At 50.3% G+C, this 27,990-nt stretch overlaps 1 protein-coding gene across 31 annotated transcripts; it reads right to left on the reverse strand.

The window, feature by feature from the left end:
- Window positions 1–129: 129 nt before the first annotated feature.
- Window positions 130–27,987, reverse strand: GTPBP1 (GTP binding protein 1). 31 transcript variants are annotated; one of them, XR_014803031.1, is made up of 15 exons: window positions 27,841–27,987; window positions 25,654–25,681; window positions 24,747–25,420; window positions 21,969–22,080; window positions 14,776–14,956; window positions 13,853–14,201; window positions 10,290–10,413; window positions 9,422–9,536; window positions 7,332–7,476; window positions 7,034–7,216; window positions 6,124–6,259; window positions 5,331–5,509; window positions 3,926–4,126; window positions 976–2,746; window positions 130–546 (listed from the first exon to the last, which is right to left on the reverse strand). XR_014803031.1 is itself a non-coding variant. In XM_013988196.3 (14 exons), exons 3-14 carry the CDS (start codon window positions 24,936–24,938, stop codon window positions 2,654–2,656), a joined length of 2,010 nt encoding a protein of 669 aa, XP_013843650.2. In that variant the 5' UTR covers window positions 24,939–25,420; window positions 25,654–25,681; window positions 27,841–27,987; the 3' UTR covers window positions 130–2,653. The 31 variants fall into 31 exon arrangements, 11 of the variants coding, with proteins under 11 accessions (XP_013843650.2, XP_020947140.1, XP_020947142.1 ...); XR_002343894.2 differs by having other exon boundaries at window positions 25,514–25,681; XR_014803034.1 differs by having other exon boundaries at window positions 25,514–25,681; window positions 27,454–27,987.
- Window positions 27,988–27,990: the final 3 nt, after the last annotated feature.

Genomic DNA, 27,990 nt, shown 5'->3' on the forward strand with positions numbered 1-27,990 from the left:
TTCCTGCGCCATGGCACTATCCTGTTACCTTATCTTGCGCTGGGGAGGCCAATAAGCCGAAGAGTGGTCCTGGATGAGTCAGAGGCGTCACAAATGCCACCTGTGTTACAGAAGGGTCAGGATTTGCCATTTGAGATGATTGGATTAACAACTTTATTCTTCATCAACTACAAAAGGGCTGGTGTTTTATTCCAAAGACTTGGTAGGGCTGAGGCACCCACATGAGGCCTTTGTAGTCCCTGCTAACAGTAAAATGCTGTAGTCTGCCCCCTGGCTAGTAGGCGTGGGCCTGGTGACCACAGAGATCCAGACCGACCTCCTGAGTGTCTGAAGGCAGAGGCCAGAGTGGAGGCCCCAGCCTCCGAATGTAAAGTGGTTATGCTCACGAGGGCAAGAGAGTTCCAACAAGATGCGGTTCTGCCTGTTCCGAGGTCCCGCATGGCCCAGGTCTGTGGAAGCACACATTCCACAGCACCCACCACGGGGACAGAGAGCAGGGGGTGCTGCCAGAACTCCTATTACGAAGGCACCAGTGGGCAGCGGCCCCTGTAAGCAGAACCAGTCAAAAAGCAAGAGGGAAACAGCCAGTCGACAAAGGAACCAGGAAAAGCTGGGGGTCATGCTGGAGCAGGTGACTGGGAACGGCTGGGGGCTGGTGGCACTGCTCCTCTAAGCTTCAGTCTCCTTAACCAGAAAAACATAACTACTGCCACCTCCCTCACAGATGGGAGCTGTGAACATCAAAGAACATCAAACGAGGGAAATGCCTGGCACAGCCCAGCCACATGGCAGAGACATGTCGATGCCACATTCCTCCTTTTGAGCCTGTCCCCCAGCTTGCGGCCCCTGCCATGGCCTTAGGAGCCAGGGGGCTGGGGAGCAGTGTGGCCCCCATTCACCAGGTTCCTCCCACATGCCGGGCACACACGCCCTCCCACTGCATCCTCACGACAACAGAGACAAGCATTTATGTACCTCTTGCTGTGGATGAGGAAACTGAGGTTCAGAGCTTGGCAACTTGTCCTTTGTCACTGCTGGTGAAGGAACTTGGGTTTTGAAGCCAGGCCCGCCTGACAGGAGAAGCCGGGCTCCTCTCGGCCCGACCCTGCAGCGGGGGCTCGAGGGCAGGCAGAGCAACGGGGTTCCCCGTGGCAGCACCTCCACCTGGAGGGCTGGGCAGGGAACACGACACCGTCAACTTGGAACAAACTTTTATTTTGTGTGCTGGTCTGGTCGGTCCATGGCCACAAGTCAGTGGTAACTAGAAATAGTTAGAAGAGGGTAGGAGGAGACCAGCAGTCCAGAAGCAGGATTGAGACAGAAGGGAGGTGAGGCTGAGGAAGGACCCGGCCAGCTAGGTGTCTGCCCAGGCGAGAGAAAGAGCACATCTCTGCCCGGCAGTCCGCCCAAACGAGGGCCTTAGTCCACAGCTCAGACTAGGCTGGTTTGGGGCCCGTGTTGCCACTTCTGGCCTGGGCAATGCCACCTTCACCCCAGGCAATGATTTTTCCACAGGGCTTAATACTCTGAGCTGGGCCTGGGAGAGTCCTCCTACCTGCCCTCCCTGTGCCTCAATTAGGGGCTTACAAATTTGGGGCTCAGGCCCTTCACTGCTGTGCGCCCGTAGCAGCCATGCTGGGGCAATATGACGGGGTGCAGCGGGGAAGGAGGGGTTCTAGTTCTGGCCTGGCTCAGAGGAACACCCGCCCCCCGCCCCCAACAGGAGGTGCTGGTGAGCATGACCCTGAGCAGGTGGACCCCAGCCCCGGTCATCAGGGTCCCGAGGCCCAACAAGAATCAGAGTCAGAGTCCAAGCAGGAGGCGGCCCTGGGGCAGGAGGGCGAGAGCCCACTCGGCAGAATCAGCAGAGCAGGTGTCGACCCAGCCAGCCAGGCAAACAAAGGATTGTCTCCAGGCAAAAGAAGCCACCAGCTGTCTTTGGGTCAGTGGCAAGGGCCAGAGTTAGGAGGGTCCTACAACCCAATCGCCAACACCCTCCGCACACCTACAGGTAACAGCTTAAGAGCTTTCGGCATTTCCTGCTTGGGGCTTAAGGGGAACAAGAGGGAGAAAGAAAAGGAGACCCTCTGCTTTCCACTCTGCTGAACACCCAGGTCCCAGAAGTGGGCCCCCCGCCGGGCTCCGGCGCAGAGGAGAGGGAGCACAGGGAAGGGGCGTGCTCTAGGGCTCCTGACAGCCCCGAGAGGTACTCACAGAGACACGCAGACGGATGGATGGATGGACAGCCAGCTCCTAGGGGCTGGAGCCCAGCCACAGAGAAGAAAGACCACCAGGGCCCTGACGGGCCGCACTCCTGCACCTCACACACTGCCACACACAACCACACACACACTAGGTAGAGAGAGAGATATAATAAAAAGAATAAAAACTAAGGGCCCAGATGTACAAAAAAGGTGTGAGGGAGGAAGAAGGTGAGGAAGAGAACGGGAGATGGTCAGTCCTCCAGAAGTCTGGCCACCTTCCTCAGCTTATAAATTACAGCCCCCCTGGAAAACGGGGGTGGGGGAATGACGAGGCTCCAGCTGCGGCCTGGGGGAGGGCGAGTGGCGGTCAGAGTTGCTCTGGCCCATCTTGCGGAGCGGCGGCCAGGGCACGAGGATCCCTTGGGTGGTGGAGGTGGGCTGGGGGAGACTCAGCAGCCACTGGCGGGAGTCATGCAGGCCCCCTGGGACTTCACCTTGTGACGCTGGCCCCCGCGCCGTCGGCCCCCACTGCTGGGCTTGGGCTGAAAGAGAGAAGAAGGGGCTTGAGAAGCGCTGGCCTCTGGGCAGCAGGGCAGGACGTGGTAGAGGAGCTGCGGGGGGGCAGGGCAGGGTGGTCCCGGCCCAGCCTGGGCAGCATCTGCTGTGTTGGAGCCTCTGCCAGATGGAGCCGGGGTGCAGCCTGCCTTCCTACAGGCGCTGGGTCACAGGGGACAACGTGCGAGGGGAGCCATTCAGAGAAGCACAGGAGAGCAGAAGCCAACATCTCCTGCTGCTGACATGCAGAAAGAAAAAGGGAATGAAGGGAGTCAGAGAAAGACTGGAGGGGAAGGGAGAGCAGAAAGGACAGGTCCAGGCAGAAGCTTCCTTCAACAAAGAGGAGTCAGGAGTTCCCGTTGTGGCACAGAGGTTAACGAATCCGACTGGGAACCATGAGGTTGCGGGTTCGATCCCTGGCCTTGCTCAGTGGGTTAAGGATCCGGCGTTGCCATGAGCTGTGGTGTAGGTCGCAGACGCGGCTCAGATCCCGTGTTGCTGTGGCTCTGGCGTAGGCCGGTGGCTACAGCTCTGATTAGACCCCTAGCCTGGGAACTTCCATATGCCGCGGGAGCAGCTCAAGAAAAGGCAAAAAGACTAAAAACCAAAACAAAACAATCAAACAAACAAACAAAAAAAAACAGAGGAGTCAGAAGAAGAGACTCTGGAAAGGAGTGACGTGAGGGGCACCGGGAGGGTGGGAGGTACTGGGAGAGAGCCGCACTGACAGGCCCCAGGCCACCCAGCCCTCAGGAGCTGTCACACTGGGGAAGGGGCCCAGGAGGACCCACTAAGGCAGCATCTTGCAGAACTCTGGGGCCGCAGCGCACACATCACTCGCCCTCTCACAAACAACACTCACTGTTACCATGACAAGGGAACTAACAATTTTCTACTTTACTTCATTAAAATGAAATGCTGGTCAAGAGCCATTACATTGATTTTATGTAGGCCACATCTCTGAAAAACACTGCCTTGAGAGAGAAAAACTCCCACCCGGACTGCACTTATGGGCCAGGAGTTGAGGGAAACACCCTTCTGCGAGCTCCGCAACACGGCAGGCCCGCCGGGGCTGCCTGGGCTCTCCTGAGACGCCTGCACAGCCGCGCCCCCCGCCCCTGGCCTGGGATGGCGGGGCCCAGGACTGGCCCAGGAAGCACACCCACCTGTGGCTGGAGACTGCTGGATGCAGCTGGCTGTGGAGCCCCGAGAGAGCAAGCTTCATCTCCAGGTGGGGGTGCCCCAACTGCTGGTCCTCCAGAGGAGCCCCCCTCTTCTCGTTTGGTCAGAGGACCCTTTTTTGTTGACTGCATTTTAATCTGCTGGGGCTTGGAGTTCATTGGGGAGTTGTTGGTGGTCTGGAGGAGCTGCGGGAGCCAAGGGGGTGGGGATGAGACCAGAGCTGCGGGCAGTGATGGAGCTCAGCTGCTCCAGCCCCACCTCTGGTGTCTCGGGGACCTCTCACTCTGCGGCCGGCTGGTCTTGGGCGAGGTGGGGGCAGGAGGGTGAAGACAGGGTGGTGGGATGGAGAGATGTTCTCTCCACCCAGCACCCAGGGCTGCCATGGCCAGCACTGACATCTCACTTGCCTCAGCCCAGCCCAGCAGGGTTCCATCCTGTTCCCTTTCCTAGGGGACAATCTGTGACCCTCAGCCATCTCCCACTCAGCCCAGTTCACAGAGCATCAACTGTATCCCTAGCTGCCCCTGTAATAAGAGTCTGGGGCAAATTTTAATCTCAGGCCTCCCGAAGAGACGGAGTGTCTCAGGAGCTGGAAACATGTGGAGTGTGGCCATAAGAAATCTTAAGAGCACCACCCAGGAAGGAGCAACCCGGAGCTTTCCTTTGTGGCCCAAGTTCAATATCAAACAAAGCAGAGAACAGGCTCAGCTGCATCCCCAAGGATACTACAGCATATGCTAGCAGCTTCTGCCAACCCCTCAGCCGGTCTGAGGCGAGGGGACCTTCAAGGATGTGATCCCCTCCTGGCAGCACACACTCAGTCCTCGGGTCATCACAGATGGGCCTAAGAAAAGCCATTCTGGAGGAAAAGCCAGCCGGAGACTGATTCCAAGATCTCAGACAAGCTGTATGAAGCTGGGGTCAAACCAGTCTATCAAGGGCACGCTGAAGTCTGCAGAGGGCATAAGGTGGGCTCCAGGACACCAACACTCAAGCCCATGCCCCCCCCCGCCCCCTGGCTGTCCAGCACTCACTCCAGCTGGACCACTGCTGTAACCAGGCCATCAGGATCTGTGCCCAGCATCCCAGGGGCCAACCCTGGCTCGGCCTGGACGCTCTCCCATCCCTCACCCCTCCTCCTCTCCTCCATGGTCATCACCAAAGCCCAGGAAAACCAGTGGTCTAGGGACAGGTCTCAGGGGAGCAGAGCAGATGGCTGCACCTCAGTGCTGTTCCAGCTCTCCCAAGGTAGGAACTGCTGCCTCTGCCCCTGGCAGCTAGGGAGATTCCACGGGGCTTCTCAAGAAGAGTGTGCTATGCTCACAGTCTAGAACTGGAGCAGCTCCTGGTACTTCCTGCAGTAAGGCAAGGTGGTCTGCCTGGCCATACCTTAGTGATGGTGCCCACAGCCTTGGTGCGGCCTTCCCGGAACACCAGCCGCTGGTCTATGTGCAGGTACTCGGGGGTCTTGATGAAGCGGAAGTGCACGGTGGCCTTGTCCCCGGTGCGCAGACAGTCTTTATCCATGCTCAGGATGGTGGCCGTCTGCCTGATGCTCCCACAGTGCACTGCCAAAGGAGCCAGAAGGTCAGGAGAGGCCTGAGCTGCCCAGTGGCCTGGGGGCAGGGGAGGCTGTGAGTGAAAGCACGAACCACACTCGTGCTATGGCAGGCTGAAGACCTCTGGGGCGCCGAGTGCGGCTAAGGGAGCTGGAGGCCTGCTCTTAGACTGATCCTGCCTCCCACACTCCCACTTTTCCCCCACTCATCCCCGGACCCACTGTCCTAGTCCTTGAACACAGGGCACCCTGTTTGCACGCACGCCTTCTCTGGCCTTCAGGCTTCTTGACAACAGGATCCCTGCCCATCTTGTCCTTGTCCCTAGCACCTGGCATACAGCAGTGCTTGGTAGATGTCTGCTGAAGGACTGAGGGTGAGGTCTCTGAGGGCAGGTCTGGGTGTCCAGAGGCTGGCATAGAGCTGGCACTTGGTTAGTGTTTGCAAGAATGAATAAACCACAAGCCACAGCTCGTAGGTGGAACAGAGAGAGGATAGTATCACTAAATAGGACGGAAACCTGATTCTTGGTTGCGGCTGAAACTTTGGGGTTTGGGTTGCTGGAGCACATAGTAAGGGGAGCCAGAACAGGGGGCTTCCAGCTAGCAGTGCCTTTAGACACCTACCCATGGCCTGGTAACGTGGGCTAATGGTGGTGGGGTGGTGGAGGACGAGGATCTCGGCCTCAAACTCCCAGGATGCTTGGGGATTCAAGCGTGGAGAAACCATCACCATGCCCTTGCGGATGGATGAGCGCTTGATCTGAAAGAAAGAGGGAATCCTAGACCTCAGGGACAATAACGGCCACTGGCTTCACCTCCTGGTCATGGAGGACCAGGAGGCCTTCCGCAAACTGGGACCACCCCAACTTGGCCTCGGCCTCTCACTGCACTGGACCACAGGCCTTCTGGAGCAGAGGGCCCAAGATAGACTTTAGTGCTATGTGGGAAGTCTCAACACTGCTACTGGGAGGTCAAGAAAGACCTCATACAAAAAGAGGCATTTCAGTCAAGCCCTGTAGAATGGGTAAGAATTACATGGGTGGCGAGAGGGCAAAGGCAGGCAAGCATTTAAGTGGAAGGAATGGGGCGACATGACTGTTGGGAAGTATAAGGCAAGTCCACTTGGCTGGTTAGTCTGGTTGATGGAAAAGGTGGGTAACCCAGGAGGCTAGCACTCAGCCCAATCCCCAGGGGACAGAAAGCTGAATGACATGAGGATTTGGCTGGACCCCAACAGCCCCAGGTAGAAGGACCCTCTGCACAGCAGGCAGGCTCTCAGCTGACCTCACCACAGAGCTCAGGGTACCCTGGTCAGACACTAGGTAGAGGAATAGCTTAGGAGGCAAGCAGGCCAGGGTTCAAGTCCTGGTGTGCTCCTGGGCAAGTCACTAAGGTCTCTGAGGCTCGGTTTGATCATCTGTAAGAGTGAGGTCAGTCACCCCTGCCTTGTAGAGCAGCTGTGAGGACTGGAGATGGCCCAGGGCCCAGCCCAACACGGGGCCCGAGGGGAGCTTTGGGTGTTACGAACACTCACCTTCTTCAGTGCGAACGAGGCCGTCTGGCCCCCCCGCACCTCCTTGACCGGCATGCGCTTGCGATGGATCGATTTGACAGCAATGGACAGGAAGTTACCCAAGGGATCCGGGCCCAGCAGCAGTGTGTCATTCAGCTTGATCAGGCCCCTCAGTGTTGTCCCTGACACCACTGTTCCCACACCCTGCAGAGAAGAACCTGGCCCAGTAAATCCATCCTCGCCACGGACCCACCCCGACACCTCTGGAGGCAGCACTGCTACACCGCCTGCCCTGTCCGGTTCACCAGAACCCACTCACTGGGACAGAGTAGGTGTCATCAATCTGAAACTCAGCCGGCTCTTCCTCCCGGTAGCTGGTGCGAGGGGAGAGGAGGTTGAGGAACATCTTCAGCAGGTCTAAGTTCTCGCCTGTAACGTTGGAGATCTGGAATATCGGGCACATCCTAAGGACGGGAATGGAGAAGGGTGCTCAGCAGCCAGCTCCGGCCTGACAGGCGAGGCGCAGTGGGAGGGGACTCCTGGAACAGCTGCTGCTGCTAAGGGTCCCGCTACCCTTCATAGCCTCCCAGGCCCCCTGCCCAGCCCAACTCCTGACCAGACCTGCCCGGAGGCCTTCTCCTCTTACTCAGTTTTGTCTCTGAAATCTGGCCCCTCCTCTCTGTCTCCCCACACAAGTGCTCTACCTCGAGGCTCATGCCTGCCTCTTCTCCCTAAAGCACACACATGCTTAAATCCTTAACCTATTTCCCGCTGCAGAGAGGGCAGCTGGAATCCCTCCTCCCAACATCTCTGCCAGCTTACTTCTCTCAAATTCCTGTATTCTGTCCTGACCAGAAAATCCTCCCTTCTCCCAAAAGTCTGGCACTTCTTTGTTCTCATCTACTTGTTCATTCTGATCCTCCTGAATTCCTTCCTCTTACCCAGCTCCCACCCTTTAAGGGCCCATTTCTAACACTGTCTCTTCCAGGGAACCCTTCCTAGGTGGGCACCCTTGACTCCCTCTGAGCTTTCAGAGATCTTTTTTTGTCTTTGGTACATGCGACTCTATCTGATTTTCCATCAGAGTTATCTCAATGGACTCTGTATCTCCCATCCACAATTAATCAAACCTCTCAAGATCAGGAATTACATATTTCCCACCGCTCCTAGAAAAGGGATAGCTCAGAACAGGCACTTGACAAAATGAATGAACTGAAATGGGGCTGGCTGAGTTGTACTCTCTCTGCTGGCCAACTAGTGGCACTGAAGACAGTGTCAGGGCACAGCCACAGGCCAAAATGTCAGGCCACTCCGGTCCTGCAGTTAGCAGCCCCAAGACTCTGGGAGAAGGGGCAGAGTTAATCAAATTCACTACCATTATCAAGAGATTATCTTTGACCAAGGAGCCAACCACCTTGAGGACAAGGATTGTGCCCAAGTAAATTCTTTTTTTGTTGTTGTTCTTTTAAGGGTTGCATCTTTGGTGTATGGAAGTTCCCAGGCTAGGGGTCAATTAGAGGTGTAGCGGCAAGCCTATGCCACAGCTCATGGCAACGCCGGATACTTAACCCACTGAACAAGAACAGGGATTGAACCTGCATCCTCACAGATGCTAGTCAGGTTTGCTACCAATGAACCACAACGGGAACTCCTCCAAGTAAATTCTGACTCTTCAATGCTTAGGTGAAAAGCCCATCACAGAACAAACAATGAATAAATATTTATGGAATCAAAACACACACTAATGAGTAAATGCCAAAACTAAGCTGTGATTACAGAGCTTTTGAGAAACAACAAGGAAACAAAACAAACAAAAAAGAGTCCCATTGTGGCTCAGCAGGTTAAGAACCCAACTAGTATCCATGAGGAAGCAGGTTCCATCCCTGGCCCTATTCAGTGGGTTAAGGATCTGGCGTTGCCCTGAGCTGTAGTGTAGGTCACAAATGTGGCTCAGATCCTTCATTGCTGTGGCTGTGGTGTAAGCTGGCAGCTGAAGCTCTGAAATGACACCTAGCCTGGGAATTTCCATAAGCTTCAGGTGTGGCCTTAAAAAGACAAAAAAAAAAAAAAAAAAAAAAGAGAGAGAGAGAGAGAGAAACAAGATAAAAAGACTAATGATAATTATAATAAAAATGGCTGTATATCTATCCCACAGCAGCCAGGCACAGTGTTAAGTGCTTTACACATATCATTTCCAACACTTATGGGAGCCCTATGGAGAAAGTAATATTATTCCCATTTTGCAGATAAGGATGCTGAAGTCTTAGCTGAGATTCCAACCTGAGTGAGGCCAGCAGCTCAAAACCTGGGTCGCCTGATACAGCCCCTGAGCAACACTGCTGAGAGCAGAATCTTCTGTTTCAACCAATCTCTGTGCCTTCCCAGAAGTGAGTGCTCCCTACTCCTTACCTCTCAGAGCTGAAGTTAGAAGCTGTAACAATCACATCATCCTTGCTCTGCACCAACACAGGGATCTTCCGGCAGCCTGGTGACTTCAGCAAGCGCTGTAACAGCTTCAGGGTTTCTTAAAGAGTGAAATGGAACAAAATTAGGGGGACACAGCTTTCTTTTTAGCCAGGCTTTCAGGGCAAGACAGGTCCACTCATTCATTACTGATGCAAGCAGGAGACAGACAGATGGACAGCATTAAACACCACCATGCCTGGAGAAGCAAAAGGAGGATCAAAACTTTCAGTGGGTAAGTGCTTGATAGAGTAGGAGAGGACAGATGGGCCCTGCCTGCTAAAGTTACCAGTCTGAAACCTGTCAGGTTTCTCCAGAGTCTCTAGAAGAACTACATCCTAAAAGCAAGTAACTTGGGGGTCCATGGGAAGGACAGTGTTGTTCCTAGACTGCTCTGCTTCCTGGAAAAAAAATTCATCTGACAAAAGGACCCCTGGGACATTTAGATATCTGCAGAAGCCCTTATGAGGCCCTCTAAAAGGATACTTCTCCGTCCTTAGCAATGGGGGAGAAACGCATGAAAACCTAGTCTTGCGACCCTGTTTTGAAGCCCTGGGTGGTAAAAGGTAATCATCCGACTCCCTGCCCAAATGTCTCCACAAAACCGAACCCCTTCTGCCTGGAGCCATCTGAAAAGAGATGCCAGATTAGGGATCCCAAGGACTCTGGGATCAGAACCAGAAGGAACGAGGAGTAGGAAGTAACCGTAGGCTGTGTAAAGACCAAGGGTCAAACAGAGAGGAAGCAGCAGATCACCGAGGAGTCATGGCAGGTGACTGCCCCAAATAGAGAGACTGCTGCTGGCTTCACTTACCTTGCAGGATGTTAGCAGGGCACATGTCAATCTTGGTGACCACCACAAAGACAGGCACGTTGAGTGCCAATGCCAAGCCCAGGTGCTCCTTGGTCATCCCAACGATGCCAGCATTGCTGCCCACCTGTCCCAACATAGAAAGAGCTGTCAGGAGAAGGGGGACAGATTATGGCTGGGTGGGCAGAGGAGCTCAAAGATGACTCAGGTAAGAGAGAATTCCCACCCCTGAGGCCACCAACAGAACAGGACACAGAGGTCACAGTATTAGGCCAGGAACAAAAAAGGCCGCAGATGAAAGCTACACACAGATTGCTTGAAGCTCCAATTTAAGAATGTGGGCTATCAAAATCTGAGGAGACTTGGAAACAATAAAAAAGACAACTCAGTCTAGGAAAATGACTGTCTAAAGTCATCAAAGTGGATTCAGTTTAACATCCCTGGTCCCCAGTTTCCCCATCTGTAAAATCGGAGGACAAAAATATCCACTTTAGAGGGTCACTTGATGTTTAAATGAGAAAACAGGGAGTTCCTGTCGTGGCGCAGTGGTTAACAAATCCGACTAGGAACCATGAGGTTGAGGGTTCGGTCCCTGTCCCTGCTCAGTGGGTTGACGATCCGGTGTTGCCGTGAGCTGTGGTGTAGGTTGCAGACGCGGCTCGGATCCCGCGTTGCTGTGGCTCTGGCGTAGGCCAGTGGCTACAGCTCCGATTTGACCCCTAGCCTGGGAACCTCCATATGCCACGGGAGCGGCCCAAAGAAATAGCAAAAAAGACAAAAAAAAAAAAAAAAAAAAAAAAAAAAAAAAAAAAAAAAAAAAAGAGAAAACATATGTCAAAGGGCCAGCACACAACTAGCACGAAATAGGAATTCAAACAATGGCAGCTATTACTACTGTTACTACTCCTTCCTATAGCAATAAATGTTTTTAAATATCATCATAAAGGCTGGTTAAATAAATTAGAGCACAAGCACAAGTGAAGAAGAAGCTCTTATCCACGGATATGGGATAATCCCTAAGATATGTTAAGGGAAAAAAAGCAAGGTGGTATACAGGATGCTACCATAAACAGTGATGACTGGATCATTGAAAAAAGCAGCTGCAAGACATCTGGGGAACATCTGAGATAATAAATAACTTCAGACTAGATATTGTATGATATTCAGGAACTCTAGTCACCTTCTCAGTTGCAGTAACAGGAGGTAATTCTTACTTTTAGGAGTTGTGCGCTGAAGTATTAGGGGTGAAGAGTCACAATGTATGCAATCTTCTTTCAAACAATTCAGTGAAAAAAGTAACGAACCAAAACCACAAAAGCAAAACAAAACACCCCACAAAAACCCACATGTGCATCCACCACATACACAGATAAAATATGGCAATATGTTAATGATGGTTGAATCTAAGTGGTGGGTTTATGGTATTCGCTGTACCACTCTTTCAACTTTTCTGAAAGTTTGAAATTGGAGGGAGAGAACATATACACATTTGCCGGTGTGATTACAAAACACCTCTGGAGGATACGTAAGAAACTGGAAGTACTGGCTGCCTCTGGGGGGACACTGAACAGAGGAGGAAGAGAGATTTTTTTCACTGTAAGCTCTTTGGTGCCTTTTTATTTTTGTACCACATGAATGTATCGCTTATTCAAACAAAATAAAAACTGCCGAGACATATTTCTATAGAGCTTTATATATACCAGAGTGTTTCCAAGCAATGCTCTTGTTGGACCATCACAGTTCACAGGGAACCACACTCAACCTGCTCAGATGTCCCAGGCATGTTCCCTTTTGCCTACGCCAAGACCCACTCTCTCCCTCCTCATTCTCTCTCCTTTTTTTTTTTTTTTTTTTTTTTTTGCTTTTTAGGGCCATACTCACGGCATATGGAGGTTCCCAGGCTAGGGGTCTAATTGGAGCTACAGCTACCGGCCTACGCCACAGTCACAGCCACAGCAGTGCAGGATCCAAGCTGTGTCTGCAGCCTACACCACAGCTCATGGCAATGCTGGATCCTTAACCCACCGAGCAAGGCCAGGGATCGAACTTGCAACCTCATGGTTCCTAGTCAGATTCGTTTCCGCTGCACCACGATGGGAACTCCCCTCTCCCTCCTCATTCTGCCCATCCTCTCCAGCCACCTTTTCTAACCAACTCAGACTTGCTTCTCTTCTTCCCAACCAGGATAAGAGAATGCTGTCACCTCTATATTTTCAGTTTTTGGGTTTTCTTCCTGAAAATTGATCACCATGACTGAAGTATTCATTGTCTTCTACAGAAATTTTTAGTATTTATTTAGTTCATGGCCTAAAAGTCAGGTAATACATAACATTTCATCAGGGGTAAAGTTAGTTTCCATTAATTGGCCTTGATCACTGTAGCTGTCAAAAAAATGCTTATTTTAAACTGATTTTTATACCCTTCTTACTATCAACCCAACGACGGCCCCAAATACACCCCATGGCTCTTCCATTGAAATCCCTTCTTGTAGAGCAGCTTTCTCTGCCAGTCAAAGTCAGTAAGGGGCTCTTACAATGCTTAGAGACACAGGAGATGAAGTCACACCGAGATCCCAAGAACCTTGGGCAGAGAGCCAACAAGAGTGTTCTGCCTCTCTCTACTCTCCGGTTTGGGGAGAATTTGCCTAAGAACCTGTGTTTGTGGGGCAATTAGATCAAGTTTGCTCTGAACAGATGCTTGCATTTACTATAGTTTATTAATTCAGGCAGCTGGAGGAACTGGGAAACGGGGAAGGGCTTTGAGAAGGATCTGCCAAGGGAAAACTTGCTCACTTGTGCTTTCCGTGAAAGCTGCGAAGTTGTGACCAAGGCCAAGTTGCACAAGGCTGTGGGCCCCACAGACACCTACTCACTGGCGAGGAAGATCAAAGGGATCCAAATGCAAGCTTCGCAACATGATTCCACGCAGAAGCTTCTGCTCCCTTCCCTTTTCAGTTCATCTACATGTTGAGCTGCTTAAAAATCTATTCCCACCAGACTATAAGCTCTACGTGGGCTGAGGACGGCCTGGTCACTGCTCTATCTTCAAGCCTGGCACCGTGCCAGGCATACAGAAGCCTCCTGACGAGTAGCTGTGGGGCTGGCCTGACACTGGTTCCAGGCTTCAGAAGAGGTCACCTCTCAGGCCCCTCACTGGCTATCTGCATGGCCTCCTCTTCCCCAGGCCTCCCTATCTCTGAGGGTGCTACCTGGTATCGCCTCAAAGTAGCCCAACCCTGGGAGGAAACACTTCTGAAGGTAAGAACGCCCCAGGAGAACCCCTCCTCCATGCCTCTCCAAACACAAGAGAGGTCTGCAAATGGCACTGTGGTTTCTGCTTAGAGGATCTCTTCCTGGCCTAACCTAGGAGAAAGATCAAGATATACCCCTTGAGAAGACTGTGGAGCTCAGAAGACCGGGCACCCCAGCAAAACGCGTCATCCTTACCCAGTGTCAAAGTCCTAAATCAAAAGGCCCCATCTCAGAACAATTTCAAACACTTGCATCTAGCCACAGCCCAAGAGCCCCCCTGCTGAAGCCTCCCCTCCGCAGCCGTACTTCTCTCACCATGAGCATGCAGAAGTCAGGCAAGTGGCCCGTCATGCCAAAGACGGTGGTCTTCAGGTACTTCTCGTGGCCAGCCAAGTCGATGAAGGTAATCACCTTCGTGGACTTCTCACAGATCTTTGTCCACTCCAGGCTGCCACCATGGCTGTCTGGCTTGTTCACCACGTTGCCTTCACTGTCAAAGCCTAGAATGTCGTTGCCCACACTGCTGGTGCGACCAGATTCGATTTCATGTTTGTGGCGGAAGAGTTTCTGGCGGGCAAAGCCTCGGCCATTGTCCAGCTCCCCATGCGTCAGGACCCCCAGAAGTGTGCTTTTGCCGGCATCCACGTTGCCCACTACTGCTACCCTGTAGGTACACAAACCCATACATTTGTGCGAGAGCTGGTGGGTGAGTGAAGTGAACCCCAGCAACTGGATGTGTTAGGACAGGCTCACCCCCGAGCCTCTCCAGCTCACCGCTCCTTCTATTCACTGGGAGTGTGCACACTGGGAATGTTCCTGGAGCTGTATCCAGGGAGTTATTCAGGAGGAATTGAGCTCCCACAATGACTTTCTCCCTAAACGTCCACTAGCTTCCCCAAAGTTGCCAGACAGGAGCCCGAGAGCCGAGAGTGGCATAAACGCTCTCCTTCATCACCTTGGTTTCTAGCCTCCAGGCCGTGGGAAAGCAAATGCCCCCAACAAAATAGCACAGGATGTCCGGCTGGCCTCTCTCCTACTCTTCCCAAATGGAAACACTTAGGGATGAGGAAGTGCAGAAATAGAGAATGGAGCTACTGATGTCTGTGGAAGTGAAAAAGGTGAAGCTGACACGCTATTAATAATATGGTGTTGAAGGCTCAATCACCATTCTCTGTGAAGCCCCAGACCCCAAGGTCATGCTGCAAGAGACCCCTGAACTGTTTTGAGGCCCCCCTCACCTGACTTCCAGGAAGTCATTGTCTCCTACTCGTTTCCGGACCAGGTAATCACGCACGCGGCCCCCAGCTTCTTGCCGTTCCCGCAGGAGGATGACATCAGCCTCTATCTGCTCCGCCATGCTCTTCACTGTGGCGTAGGAGGCTTCCATGTCAGCTTCGCTCAGCCCGTACTCGGTCCCGTCTGGTGATAAGAGCCCAGATGTCAGTCTGCCAACATGCCATCCAGTTAACCACCCCAACCGAGGTCCCACCATGGGCACTGGAGTAGAACATGGCTCTCTGGAACTGATACTTCAAAAACTGCAGCACATGTAGTGTCAGTAAATAATATAGTTTCCCCGTTAGCAGAGCTACTGATTAATTCACTCACTGAGACTCTCCTAGGTTTTAGGCCAAGTCTCATGCTGGGTACTGGGCATACAGTTCCCCTTAGTGAACTCACAGCCCAGAGAGAGAGAAAGACAGGAAATTAACTGCAATATAGCTTGAGTGCTGTACTACAGAACTGCACAAAGAGAACATAAAGCGTGAGCAACGAGCATTGCCTGGGGAAGCTGAGGACAGCTTTGCAGGGCGCTGACTCCAAGCTGGGTCTCTAAGCATGAAAACTGGGCCAGCAAAGGAAGGAGGAAAGGCATTTTAAGCAGTGGGGCAAAGCATGGAGCATGGCAGCTCATGGCGCATTCAGGGACCAGTAAGCAGCTCAGTGTGTTGGGGAGCCGGATGTCAAGTGGCAGGAGACCACACCAGAGGAGACGGACATCATGCAGCGGCAAGACACATGTGTACCAGGGTGGGAAGTCTTGGGGGTTACACAGAGGAGTAACCTGACCAGAACGCTGTGGGGGAGAGAGATCTTTTGGGCAGCAACACAAAGTGTGCACCAGAAAGCAAGAGACCAGAAGTGGCGAGCCCATTTAGGAAGTAATTCTAATAATCTAGGCAAGAGATAATGAGGACAGGAGACAAAGGAAAATGGGGAGAGAATTCAAGAATGATTTTAGGGACAGACTTTTAACTGAGGTGGCTCAAGTGAAATGTCCAGCAAGTAGCTGGAAAAGAATGAGTCCGAGCTTAGGATGAGGGAGGACAGACCAATCAACCAATAATGTCTTGAGTGCCTACCGCACGACAATCCTGGTCAGATGCTTTCCACATGGTGTCCTATTTAATTCCCACAGTAACTCCCTCAGCTTGTCCTCCAGGCTGTCTGAGTGCACCCCTGCTCCTTCCCTGGGCTCACCCCCAAAGCACACAGCACCTTCTGTCACCCCCTCCACGTCTCCCCTTACAAACAAGCTCAAGTCATTCCTAAACGATGAAAGGGAGACCTGACCCCTCTCCCCTTGCCCTTGCCTATCTGCTGAGCTACTGTCTTCTCAAAGCATATCCAGGGTAACTGACACTTGTTGACTGTATTTCCTCAACACCTCTCACTAACCTGATGACTCCAAGAAAGCCTGGTTTTCAAGTCTTCTATGGCCTTCTATCTACTCATCCAATGCCCTTTCCTTGACCCCTGCAGAGTCGACACTGTTGGCCACTGACCCTTTGTTTCTTGAAGCACTTCCCCCTGACCCAGCTTGCCTATAACCAGACTTCTTCTGATTCACCTCCCTGCCCTCTGGTTCCTCCTTCTGTCTCCTCCGCTGGCTCTTCCTGCTCCTGTCCCCAAATGCCAGTCTTTATCAGTAGTCAGTCAGTGGCCCTCTTCTCTATCCTTGAAATATCCCCACTGGCCATCTCATTCTATGGCTTCAACTGTCATTTTGAAAACTACAAAAACAGTCAAATCTAGCCCTCTTCCCAAAGCCCCATCTACTCCCTTGTTAAACAACAGCGCTAAAACTAACGCCATTAATAAAGCATTTTATTCCTTACTACAACCCCATGAGTTGGGCATTACTGTTCCCATTTAACAGTGGGGTAAACAGAACCCAGAGAAGCCTCAGAGCTGGTGGGAGGCAGGCAACCCGTGAGTTGATTCTAAACCTAGAGCCTCTTCCTCTGGCCAGGCCTCCTCAGTGCCAGATCAGCTTCTCCTCCTGCCTTCCCTATTTCTGCTGACAACTCCTCCTTCCAGTCACCCAAATTTAACACTTACCACTCTAGTCCTGTTGCTTCTAGCTTTGTATCTTTTTTGTCTTTTCAGGGCCGCACCCGAGGGATGTGGAGATTCCCAGGCTAGGGGTCTAATCAGAGCTGTTGCTGCAGGTCTACGCCACAGCAACAGCAACGCCAGATCCAAGCTGCGTCTGCGACCTACACCACAGCTAATGGCAACGCCAGATCCTTTATCCACTGAGCAAGGCCAGGGGTCGAACTCGCAACCTCGTTGTTCCTAGTCGGATTATGTTTCCACTGTGCCACGCCAGGAACTCCTAGCTTTATATCTTGCCCCCTTCCTTGTCCCTGCTCTCCTTTTTGCCAATCCAATGCCATCAGCCTGATTCGGGCCCTTATTCTACCTGAACTGCCACAAGAGAGTCCTAACTGGTCTGAGCAAATCCAGTATCTATTTCCTCCAACCCTTCCTGCATAGATGCACAAGCTCAAGTTCCTAAGCAAAGCACAGCTCTGACGCTGTCACTTCAGAGGCAAAGCCTTTGAGGGCCCAGCAGTGTTCAGTTCCAGCTCCTTAGAGGCTTCCAACATTTATTCCACCCCTCCTCCATTCTTCTCTTCTAAGTTTTGTTCCTGTGCAGGTGGCCCAGTCACCATTCTCCCATGTTCTCTGCACTTTTCCAGATCTATACCTTTGCTCATGTGTTTTCTAGAAAGTTAATCAGCATATCTCCACTTGTCAAGATTCTGCTCAAACGGCTCCCTTATGAAATTCACCATGAAATGGTGTTTTGAATGCCTGTCCTCCCCTACTCTACATAAGCATCTTGAGGACAAGGAAGGCCCACATCTCAGACATTCCTGGATGCTCCATCAGGGGTGCCTTTCTTATACCAAGTCCTCAAATTTTTTTTTTTTTTTTTTTTTTTTTTTTTTGTCTTTTCTTGAGCCGCTCCCTTGGCATATGGAGGTTCCCAGGCTAGGGGTCTAATCAGAGCTGTAGTCACCAGCCTACTCCAGAGCCACAGCAACGCAGGATCCGAGCTGCATCTGCGACCCACACCACAGCTCACGTCAACGCTGGATCCTTAACCCACTGAGCAAGGCCAGGGATCGAACCTGCAACTTCATGGTTCCTAGTCAGATTTGCTGACCACTGCACCATGATGGGAACTCCCCTTCAAATGTTTGTAAAATGCAAAACAAATGAACAAAGAGGGAGCAGTTGGCTTGAGGAGTTTCTAAATGAATGGCCAACGGAGCGCTACAAATCTGAGTTAGAGGAAGACTTGTTGGACGTGTTTCTAAGAGCAGGCCCGCTAGCCCTGCCATTCTTGCCAAATTATTATTATTATTTTGCCTTTTTTGCCATTTCTTAGGCCGCTCCTGCAGACATATGGAGGTTCCCAGGCTAGGGGTCTAATCGGAGCTATAGCCACTGGCCTACGCCAGAGCCACAGCAACACAGGATCCGAGCCCCGTCTGTGACCTACACCACAGCTCACGGCAACGCTGGATCCTTAACCCAATGAGCAAGGCCAGGGATCGAACCCGCAACCTCATGGTTCCTAGTCGGATTTGTTAACCACCGAGACACGACGGGAACTCCCATTCTTGCCAAATTCTATCCAACCTTTCCTGCTTCTGGTACAGTGAAAAGCAATGCTTTCAGGACCTGTCTCACCCTAGGGGACAATCACCAGTATCACCTTATCCATTTAGAGCTCCCCGAAAATGCCTCAGTCACATTACCCTTCTCCAGCACACCCCTGAACCCCTCACTCTGCAGGAGTGGAAACAAAGGGCTCATAATTAGCCATGCAGGAACCTAATCAGACTTCAGTCATGCCCCCCGACTTACCTTTCCTATATGTATTCTCCTGCTCAATGTGCTGTGAGGTCTCCCCAAACTTTAGGACAGAAGTCTAGACGCTTTGGTGTGGCATTCAAGACTCTCAGATCTGGGCCCTGACTACCTGTCCAGTCTCCCCTCCTGACACTTCCAACCTCATACACTACATCCCCACTTTACTGAATCATGTCTGATCCACCAAATACTCCACAATTGCCAGCGCCTCCATGCCTTTGTGCACGTGGCTTTCTCTGCTCACTTACTACTGCCTCCGTTTACCTGGAAAACTCCTACTCATCCTTTAGAATTCATTCAAGAGTTCATTCCGGAGGCACCTCCTCCTTTGGAAAGGGCTTTTAAGCCATTTCTGACCCTCCCACAAAAACATTCTTCCCATGTTCTCTGAACTTTTTATACTTTACCCGGTTCTCAGAAAATCATGATTTAATATTTGAGGAATGAACAAAGTTCTTTTTGAAATAAATCTTGTGGTAGGAGTTCCTGTTGTGGCTCAGCGGTAGAGAACCCAATTAGTATCCATGAGGAGGCGGGTTCTGATCCCTGGCCTCACTCAGTGGGTTAAGAATCAGATGTTGCCATGAGCTGTGGTGTAGGTTGCAGAAACAGCTCGGATTCTGTCGGCACAGTCCGGCAACTGTAGTGCCAATTTGACCCCTAGCCTGGGAACCTGCATACCCCACAAATGTGGCCCTAAAAAGCAGAGAAAAAAAAAAAAGGAATCTCATGGTGAGTCGACTACATACTGGAACCTTTAAAAAACTACCAGTGCAATTACTAATACTAGCTAACATTTATACAGTGCTTACTATATGCCAAGTGTTAATCTTCACCATGACACCAGGGGCTAAATTCTATTATTATCTCCATTTTAAGACAAAGAAAAGAACCAGTAGGCAAACTCAGACCTGACAGGTTCCAGACCCTGAACTAACTACTAGGTCACACTGCCTCCTTTTAAAATATCAACCTTAATTTAAGAATGTATATTTAAAGAGCATATTCCTCCGCTCTGCTTAGAATTTTTTAAAAGTATAATTTATCTACACAAAACTTCTCTGAGGTGGGGGTGCAGGTATCGTTAGCTCCATCTTACAGATGAAGAACGTGCTAAAGACAGGGGAAGCGCCAAGCACACACAGGAAGTAAGTGATGATGCTGCTCCCTGGGGGCCTTGCATCTGGTTTAGTCCTCTCTTTGATGTTCAACTTGTTTAGCTGGTTACAATCTCTTTCTACCTCTTCAGAATTCCTGCAGGAAGGAGTCACTATAAATCTAATTGCATCTGACTGGTAGAGCAAAGACAATGCTTGGGTGTGTAAAATATGTGTTAATTAACATCTGACATCTTCTTAAGCTTTGTCCTGGGAGGGTTAATTAGCTGTGAGCCATCAGGTTATGGTAACAGTCCACATTAAAGAATAAGGGGAGAGAAGGGGCTTTAAGAATCTGGGTCTTCAAAGAACAGTCCCAACACTTGTTAAAACTGATCTATATGTAGTCTCTTCAATTCTACAAACCTGAAGTGACCTTTGAGTGGTTCATCCAATTACAACAAGCTAAATGTGCACAAAAGCTTTCAAAAGGCTACCAATGATCCCCTAGTCACCAAATGGAATGGATTTTTCTGAATCTGACTCCATATTGCAACACTTGATAATGCTGGCCAGTTCCCTCTCTTTCCTGTTTTTGTTTTCTGCTTTATTTTTTTTAGGGCCACAGGTGGGTCATATGGAAGTTCCCAGGCTAAGGGTCGAGTGGGAGCTGCAGCTGCTGGCCTACACCACAGCCACAGCCATACCATATCTAAACCACGTCTGCAACCTACACCACAGCTCAGGGCAATGCTGGATCCTTAACCCACTGAGTGAGGCCAGGGATCGAACCTGCGTCCTCATGGATACTGGTTGGGTTTGTTTCCACTGAACCACAACGGGAACTCCTTCCTCTCATTCTTGACATGCAACCTCTTGGGTTGCTTATCTCTCTGACCATGCCTTCTTTAAAGTGATAAGACCTGAAACTGGGTAGGTGACAGTGAAGATGGAAAGGAAAGGACAGACATGAGAAACATTTCAAAGGAAGACAGAGCAGTATTTGGAGATCAAACCCTTCTTTCCTGTGTCACTCCTGTAGCATTTCCAGATATTGTTTTCTACTGAGGTTAACTGTGTATACGCTATCTTTCCTTCTGGGGACAGAGACTAGATTTTAAGTATCCAAAAGTGCTTTGCAACAGTATCAAGACTTCAGAAGATACTTAATAGATATGTGCCAAATACAGTTAAAGACCAATTTTGAGATTTCCTCTATTTTAAACAGGATTGCAAAAGAATTATTACCTGCCTTTACAAAACCTACATTTACAAAAGAGAATTGTTCCTTTAATGATGCATCCCTACTCAGACTTCCTGCAAAGACGAAGAGACAAGTTCTGGTACAGGCTAAATTCATAATTGCTAAACAAGCCCAGCTGCCATTTCAGCAAAAATATGTCATAACGAAGACGAGGGTAAGCAGGCTTCATACTGAGAGTATAAACTAAGAATGACCACAGGAAAAAAGCTGAAAATATAATCAGGGATTCTGTCACGTAGGCTGCCTTCCTCAAAAAGAATGAGCCCCATTACAATGGAATAAGGGTTTGAGACCTATAGCACGTCCCTTCCAGAATGGCAACAAGCCTACATGTCTGATGGGATTTCACGGGGAGAAAAGAGGACTTCCATTGTCACAGCTATCGCTACTGAGTGGTCAGTGTGGTCCAGGGCAAGATGGCCTTGCTGTAGAGAGGAGTTTCTGGGTGTCCTTTTCTTACTGACATCAAGAAGATGAGAGAGGTTCTCTGCCAAGCAGGGAATAAGAGGCAATGGGGCCTGTAAACTGGGACTGGAGGGAAAGACCTAGAGCTGCTTAGGGAAGGCTTAATTCTAGACCTAACCGTGACTTACTCTATCACCTCGGACAAGAAGTTCCCTTGCTTTGTGCTTCATCTCCCCTCACACAAATGGAGAGTACTGAAGGTAGAAAAGAAGCATCTGTAAAACCTCTTGGAAAGTGAATCTTTAAAGTCAAGCATATTATGACCACTAAGGTGGGAATGAACATCACTTTGTACTTCGATGTCCTCCCAAACAGTTCTGCAGACACTAAAGATCACTGCAACTGAGATATATGAACAGGAAATGTTGATAAAAGAGGGAAAATGTGCTCTAAATCATTTTTTTTTTAAATAAAGTGAAAGGAAAACTATGCTCACCTGATCCCTGCCCAATGACATATATGGTCTCTCCGCATCCCTCGTCCATCCTCTCCCACATTTGCCGAAGCAGGCTGTCATACTGCTCTGATGTAGGGCTCACTAGAACCAGCTAGAAGAGAAACCAACAGCCTTAGGACCACATTTACTGAGCACCGCAGCTAAAGCAGATCAATAGCCTGACCAAAGACCCTGACAGAACCCCACAACACCCAGATCTAAAATAGGTACACAACCCTCTCATACCCTTCAGGCCTCTCCTCCTTAAATAGCTTTTGTGCCCAAGGCCTTATATGAGTTGAGTTATGTGAAGCGCTAAAATGAGTATGTTTGAACCACAACCCACAGAAAAGAGGGTGTGAGTAGCCTACCTCCTGTTGCTTAACAGGAGGGGCTGGACCCACAATGACTGAGAACCTGGCATTGTAGGTAGCAAGTAATGAGCAGTGCTTTACACCCACATGCCAAAGTTTTCTACCTGCACCTTGCAACTCATAGGACAGGGATCTCCTGTACTACAACCATGCCCTCCACCCAGGGTCAATGGTTCCTATAGTAACGAAAGAATTCTGTTCCATCCCACCTTGGCTATCTTGATTATTTAGGAATCAGCAGGAAAAACTGCTACAAGACTCATCTTTATCGATAAAACACCATTACCACTAAGATGGGTATTAGCACCATCACTGCAAATTTCTGCCAATAACATTAAGACATTAACCACTCATTTGAGGAGGCCACTTACAATCAGGCATGTCGGATTCCATTCTTTAACCACTTATGTGTGACCTTGGACAAAGAACTTAACCTCCAAGTCTCAAGTTTTTTAAATCTACAAATTGGAGGTAATACTACCTGCATCCTAAGACCGCTATAAAGACCAAACCAGATAACATGTAAAGCACCCAGTCTACAGCTCAGTTAAGTGGAAATTAAGAGTTTTCTTCATCCCATCATTCCAAGAAAAATCTTCTTGGATGAAACTAGCCACCATACTTCACTAATAGTTTCTCCTTTTGAAAGTTCTCAGAGCCTCATATTTAATTGTATAGAGACTATAGCTTATAACCTTTTCCTCAGGAACCAATCTATTCAGCCCATCTCTTTGCTCCCTTCACATCAGTTTTTCTTTACTTTTTTTCAGTTTTTCTTTTCAATATCAATATGCATCTACATATAGCTTCTCAACTTTAAAATTGTGAGAAGGACATCCCCAGCCATGTGATGAAGCACCACTTCCCTATCCTGGAACATCAAATAAATTGGTCAGGAAGTAAAGGTACCACTCTCTCTGCAATTCTGCTCTGCAATTTCCCACTGTTTTCAGGTTTCTTCAGCACCTTGACCATGAATTGACATCTAGCTCTTCTGCTCTTGAGCCAAGTGCATCTCTTACAATTTCCTGAGTTGACTCATCAGAGCTTATACTTTGAACCTGGGTCTTCCGCATAGTTTCCCATTGCCTCACACATCTCCCCTGACTGTCCTCTCTCTGAACGTGGACATCCTCATTATGGCATTAGAGGCACCAGACAGGACCACTGTGATTAAGGTGGAGTACTGGCTTCTTCGTGCTCAGAAGAGATGAGGGAGAGAGCAGTTAGTTGCACATAGTTCTCCTCAATTTGGACCAAGTTTCATGCAATTTTGCCACCACAGACTAAAAAGTCACAAATGCTCTCAAAACTCATTAAACATCTCTATTTTAAGTATCCAACAACAGGTAGGAAGTGGTACTGGTGTTCTGTTTTGCACCAGCTGCTACTTAATCTGCACAGGGAATTATCAGTTTATTCAGTTCACTTAAACATTTACTGAGTAGAATGAATCTGGCAGTAACAGTATGTTTCTTATATACATTTCTCATTTTTACAATCCATCTGTATTTAAAAGATGATGTAGCTGGAGAACTGAGAGGTTAAGAAACTTTGCCAAGGTCACAGTCTTTTTCCCCGGCAGGATAGGAAAGGGAACCCAGCCCCGGCCGACTCCCAAGTTTGACTCCCAAGTTGTCATTCGTTCCTTTAGCAATGTTAGGCACCTTCAAGTCCCAAATTATACTTACTTTTTTTTTTTTTTTTAATACCCCCAATGTCAAGCAGAAGGTGAGCCCTTAAATCCTGCCCACCTTCTCAGGAACTCAGAAGACACAATTTAAAACGTCCTTCATTATTCCACTCGTACAAGATAAGGGTCCACTCCCAGGATGGCGTGATGATGGGTCATGACTATCTTTCACTTTTGTTTCGGGTGGATTTGTAAAGGAGACATTCTCCGGACATCTGTCTGCCAGACGGAGCGACTACCGAATGCTGTCAGCAAGAGATGCCGCTGCCTCCCTGCTCCCCGTCGGACGACCTGATCCTCCTGCGCCTCCGCTCGCCCTGCCCCAGCCACCTCCGACCCTCGGCTGCCGTGGAAAGTCCACAGAGAGGGCCACTCTCGAGGCGGCGGGGAGGCGGCACCGCGCGGGGACGGCGACTGCGCGGGTCACTGCCGGCGTCGGGCGCCCGCGTTCCACGTGGCGGAGCCGAGGGGTTGCGGTCTCGGCGGGAGCTGGACGGTGGGAGGCCAGGTGGGCGCCGCCGGGGCCGAAAAGGAGGGCGGAGGGCCGCCGGGGCCGCCCCTCTCCCGGAAGGCCGCCGCGCCTCCCGCACACACAGGTGGGCGGGTTCGGCCCCTCCCGCCCCCGCCGTCGCCCAGGAGACTGCTCGGCCCCGCCGCCCCGTCCCCTCAGCGCCCCGTCCCCTCAACGCCGGCGCCGGCGCCCGGGCCTACCTTGCTAGTGAGGTCTAGCTCCGGTTCGCCGTTGAGCGCCTCGCCGTCCTCGCTGCAGTCCGAGTCGAAGCCGCCGTGGAGCCGGGCAGCCGCCGCCGCGGCCTTGGCCGCCCCTGGAGAGCTAGGCTCGGGGGCGAACATAGAGGCCGGGACCGGCGAGTCCATCGGGGAGCGACTCCGCTCCGCCGCCATCTTTAATAACTTAGGCTAATTCGTAGTCGGCCTCCCCTCCCATCGCAGCTCATTTGCCTAATACATGCGAGACCCCGCCCCTAACCTTATCAGAATAATTTATGCGAAACTTCTTCAGCCAGTAGAGGATGAGACGTATCTCTAGCTAAGAAACAATCGACCGGGCCACTCAGCCACCAATCGCTGCAGCGCTTTCAAGTATCTAATGAATAATTAATGAGGCCCAAACCCCAACAACAAATGTCTGAGACGTCACGCGCTTTGATCGCAGCTTGGGAGGGGGCAGCATCGTGTCCACGCTACCTACCTGGAGCATTCCCGCCAATGGGAGTACAGCACAGTACGACTGACAGAGCAGCCATCCAATGAGAAGAGAAACACACACAACGTTTGCCCTCACCGCCCATCACTCTCCAGGTTTCCAGTGGCGGTACTCAGCTTCCAAATCTTGCTGGCAAAACAGTCGAGGGCGGAGAGCCTGCCTATGATAGACAGGAGAAAGGCCCAATCCAGTCGTTCGATGAGTCCCGCGCCTCGGGCCACCGCCCACGGAGATAGTAAACTGAGCAAGGCACCTCCCACTCAATTCCGTGACTCGAGGCAGCTTGTGAAGGCTGATATTCGACATCCTGGCAATCTCCAGGAAATTTTAATAGTAGGATCGATGCCTGGAATACTATAGCAGCCCGAGCGAGGCAATCAATTAAACGCTGACCTTAGGGAGAATTCTCCATTCACTGACTCTGCGGAGAGAGCAATTACACGACCAAAATGAGGAAGCCAGCTCAAATAGAAGCCAAAAGCACCTGACCACATTTGAGAACTGTAAGGCCAAGATCTAGCATCTGTTAAGGTAATTTCCTATGGATGATTCTTCCAGTGCCGTCAGCTGTGGAAAACCCCAATTCAAACCACTATCAAAACAAGTTTTAGCGTCTTGGAATTCCTGTTTCAAAAGACCGAAAAGCTTGATGAAATTAGGTACTAGTCAAACTCTAATAACGCTGGCCATGGCTACTTGTCCCAGACAGCAAGCAAGACCTTCAGTTTTCAAGCATCCAATTGAGGGTTAAGAGGCAACCTCTTCTTGTTCCTGTGTGCAACTACAATCAAATCTTATCTGTACAAACACAGCTGGGAATCTGGGACAGAAGTCATCCAACTCCAAAGGTCTTGATAATAGTTCAATTTTCTGGCGAAATTGCTCACCACTATTCTACATATGTCTCCATGAAAGAGATAAAAATATTAAAATCTCAATGTGGCAGAAGAGCCAAATATCATGGCATTATAATCTAGAATAATGTTGATATTTAGCATCTTACCTACTGGCTCTTCCAGAAAGAATTCAAGTTCGGGATATGTTTACACGTGATGATAGACTAAAAAAAAAAATGCCTTTCTCACTTGAGGGCTTTGCCCAGAAAAAAAATATTCTCAGTGAAGGTGCTTTTGAATTGAACAGAGATCCGAAGTCACATTTTAGAGAGGGAATTCCTTACCATCTTTACATCCTCTTTCTGAAGACAGGTAAAAACCAAGGTTCAAATCCTACTAGTTGTGTGACCTCAGGCAAGTTAAACTACTTAAAGCAATGTTTGCAAGCCTCAATTACAAATCTCAAGCAAATATAACTGTAAACCTTAGGTGGCTTACACATTGTAAAAATTTAAGGTAATTCGAAAGTTGTTTGGACCAGGGCTCAGGACTCCCAACCTCGTGGTAGGCACTCAAGCCAAGGGTGTTAAGTGATAATTTCGTGCTGAGTAATGGTGTTAAAAAGAGGCCCAAAATTAAGCCCCACCAAGATTTAACACTTAAACCTAATTGCATTTTCAGCCTCTACCAGGAGTAGAAACTTAAACAATCAGTCTCTAATTTCCTGAACAACACTATTGGGGTAATCGGCCTGATAAGACCCCTTGCCTTTCTAAAAGGGAATATGACCTACCGCGATACAATCCACTTTCTTCTGTCTATTAAAAATCTCCTATTTCGTACTGCTTCTCGGATTGCCTTTCTATTTACTAGATAGGATGCTGCCTGATTTATAAATTGTTTAATAAAGCCAACTAGATTTTCAGTTGAATTTTGAAATCTAGCCAACTAGATTTTCAATTGTCTTTTAACAGTGTTGAGTCGTGTTGAAGTAGGGTTAAAGAAATGACTGAATTGTTAAGTGTGACCTTTTCTTTTATTGTTTTTCCAACTTCCTGAACAAAAATCCAAAAGGAGAGCAACTACAGTGGATGATGAATATTCGCCGATGCCTTCCACATGTCTTTGGGTTAAAAAAAAAAAAAAAAAAAAATCCATGCAGGACTGAGTTCATCTTCCTGACACACACAATGCACTTAGGCCCTGAGAAAAGAGGAAAGCTCTATGGCCGCCACGGTGAGACCAGAGCAGAAGGTGAGAGGACAGTGGTCAGTGAGTAAGACGCCGAAATATGACACCAAGGAGCTGAAACGACTCTCTAGTCCACTAGAAACGTGACTCCCGAAGAGGCACTTACCCAGAGAGCTCCTGGAAAGTGAAGGCGGTCGGGCCCACTAAACCAAGAGAATTTGCGCCCGACCGCGTCAACAAGGTACTTTGAAATCACCTGGGGGAACGACGTGCTAGACAAGCATAAAACGGTCAGTGCAGGAGCAGCTAGCCCAGGTTCACGAAAGCACTGGGCCCAAGAAGCCTAGTCAGGGAGAGGGGAGGGGTGAGGAGAACCTTGACGTGCAGCCGCTGGCCCGGTCACCGCCCCGGAACGGAGCCGACGCCCGAGGGAGAGAAGGGGAGGGAAAAGGAGGCGAGGGGCGGGACAGACATCGGGGCGGGACTCCCGCCGGCCGCACGGCCTGCCCAGTCCCGGAAGGAACAGAGCCAAGGAACCGGGCATCAGCCCTACCTGCAGCGAGCCGACGTCGCTGCCCCTGCCGCTGCCACAACCGCTGCTGGGCTCCCAATCTCGCACCCCTAGGGTGGCCAACGCTGCCCGCTCCCACCAAACACCTGGCGGCCACAGCTCCAAAGCCCGCGCCGCTGACGTCAGGCTGAC

Source organism: Sus scrofa, chromosome 5, assembly GCF_054392235.1.
Source record: "Sus scrofa isolate SSC_HxYL_T2T_F1_AM1 chromosome 5, Sscrofa_HxYL_maternal_Yorkshire_Landrace_v2.0, whole genome shotgun sequence".
Lineage (NCBI taxonomy): Eukaryota > Metazoa > Chordata > Mammalia > Artiodactyla > Suidae > Sus > Sus scrofa.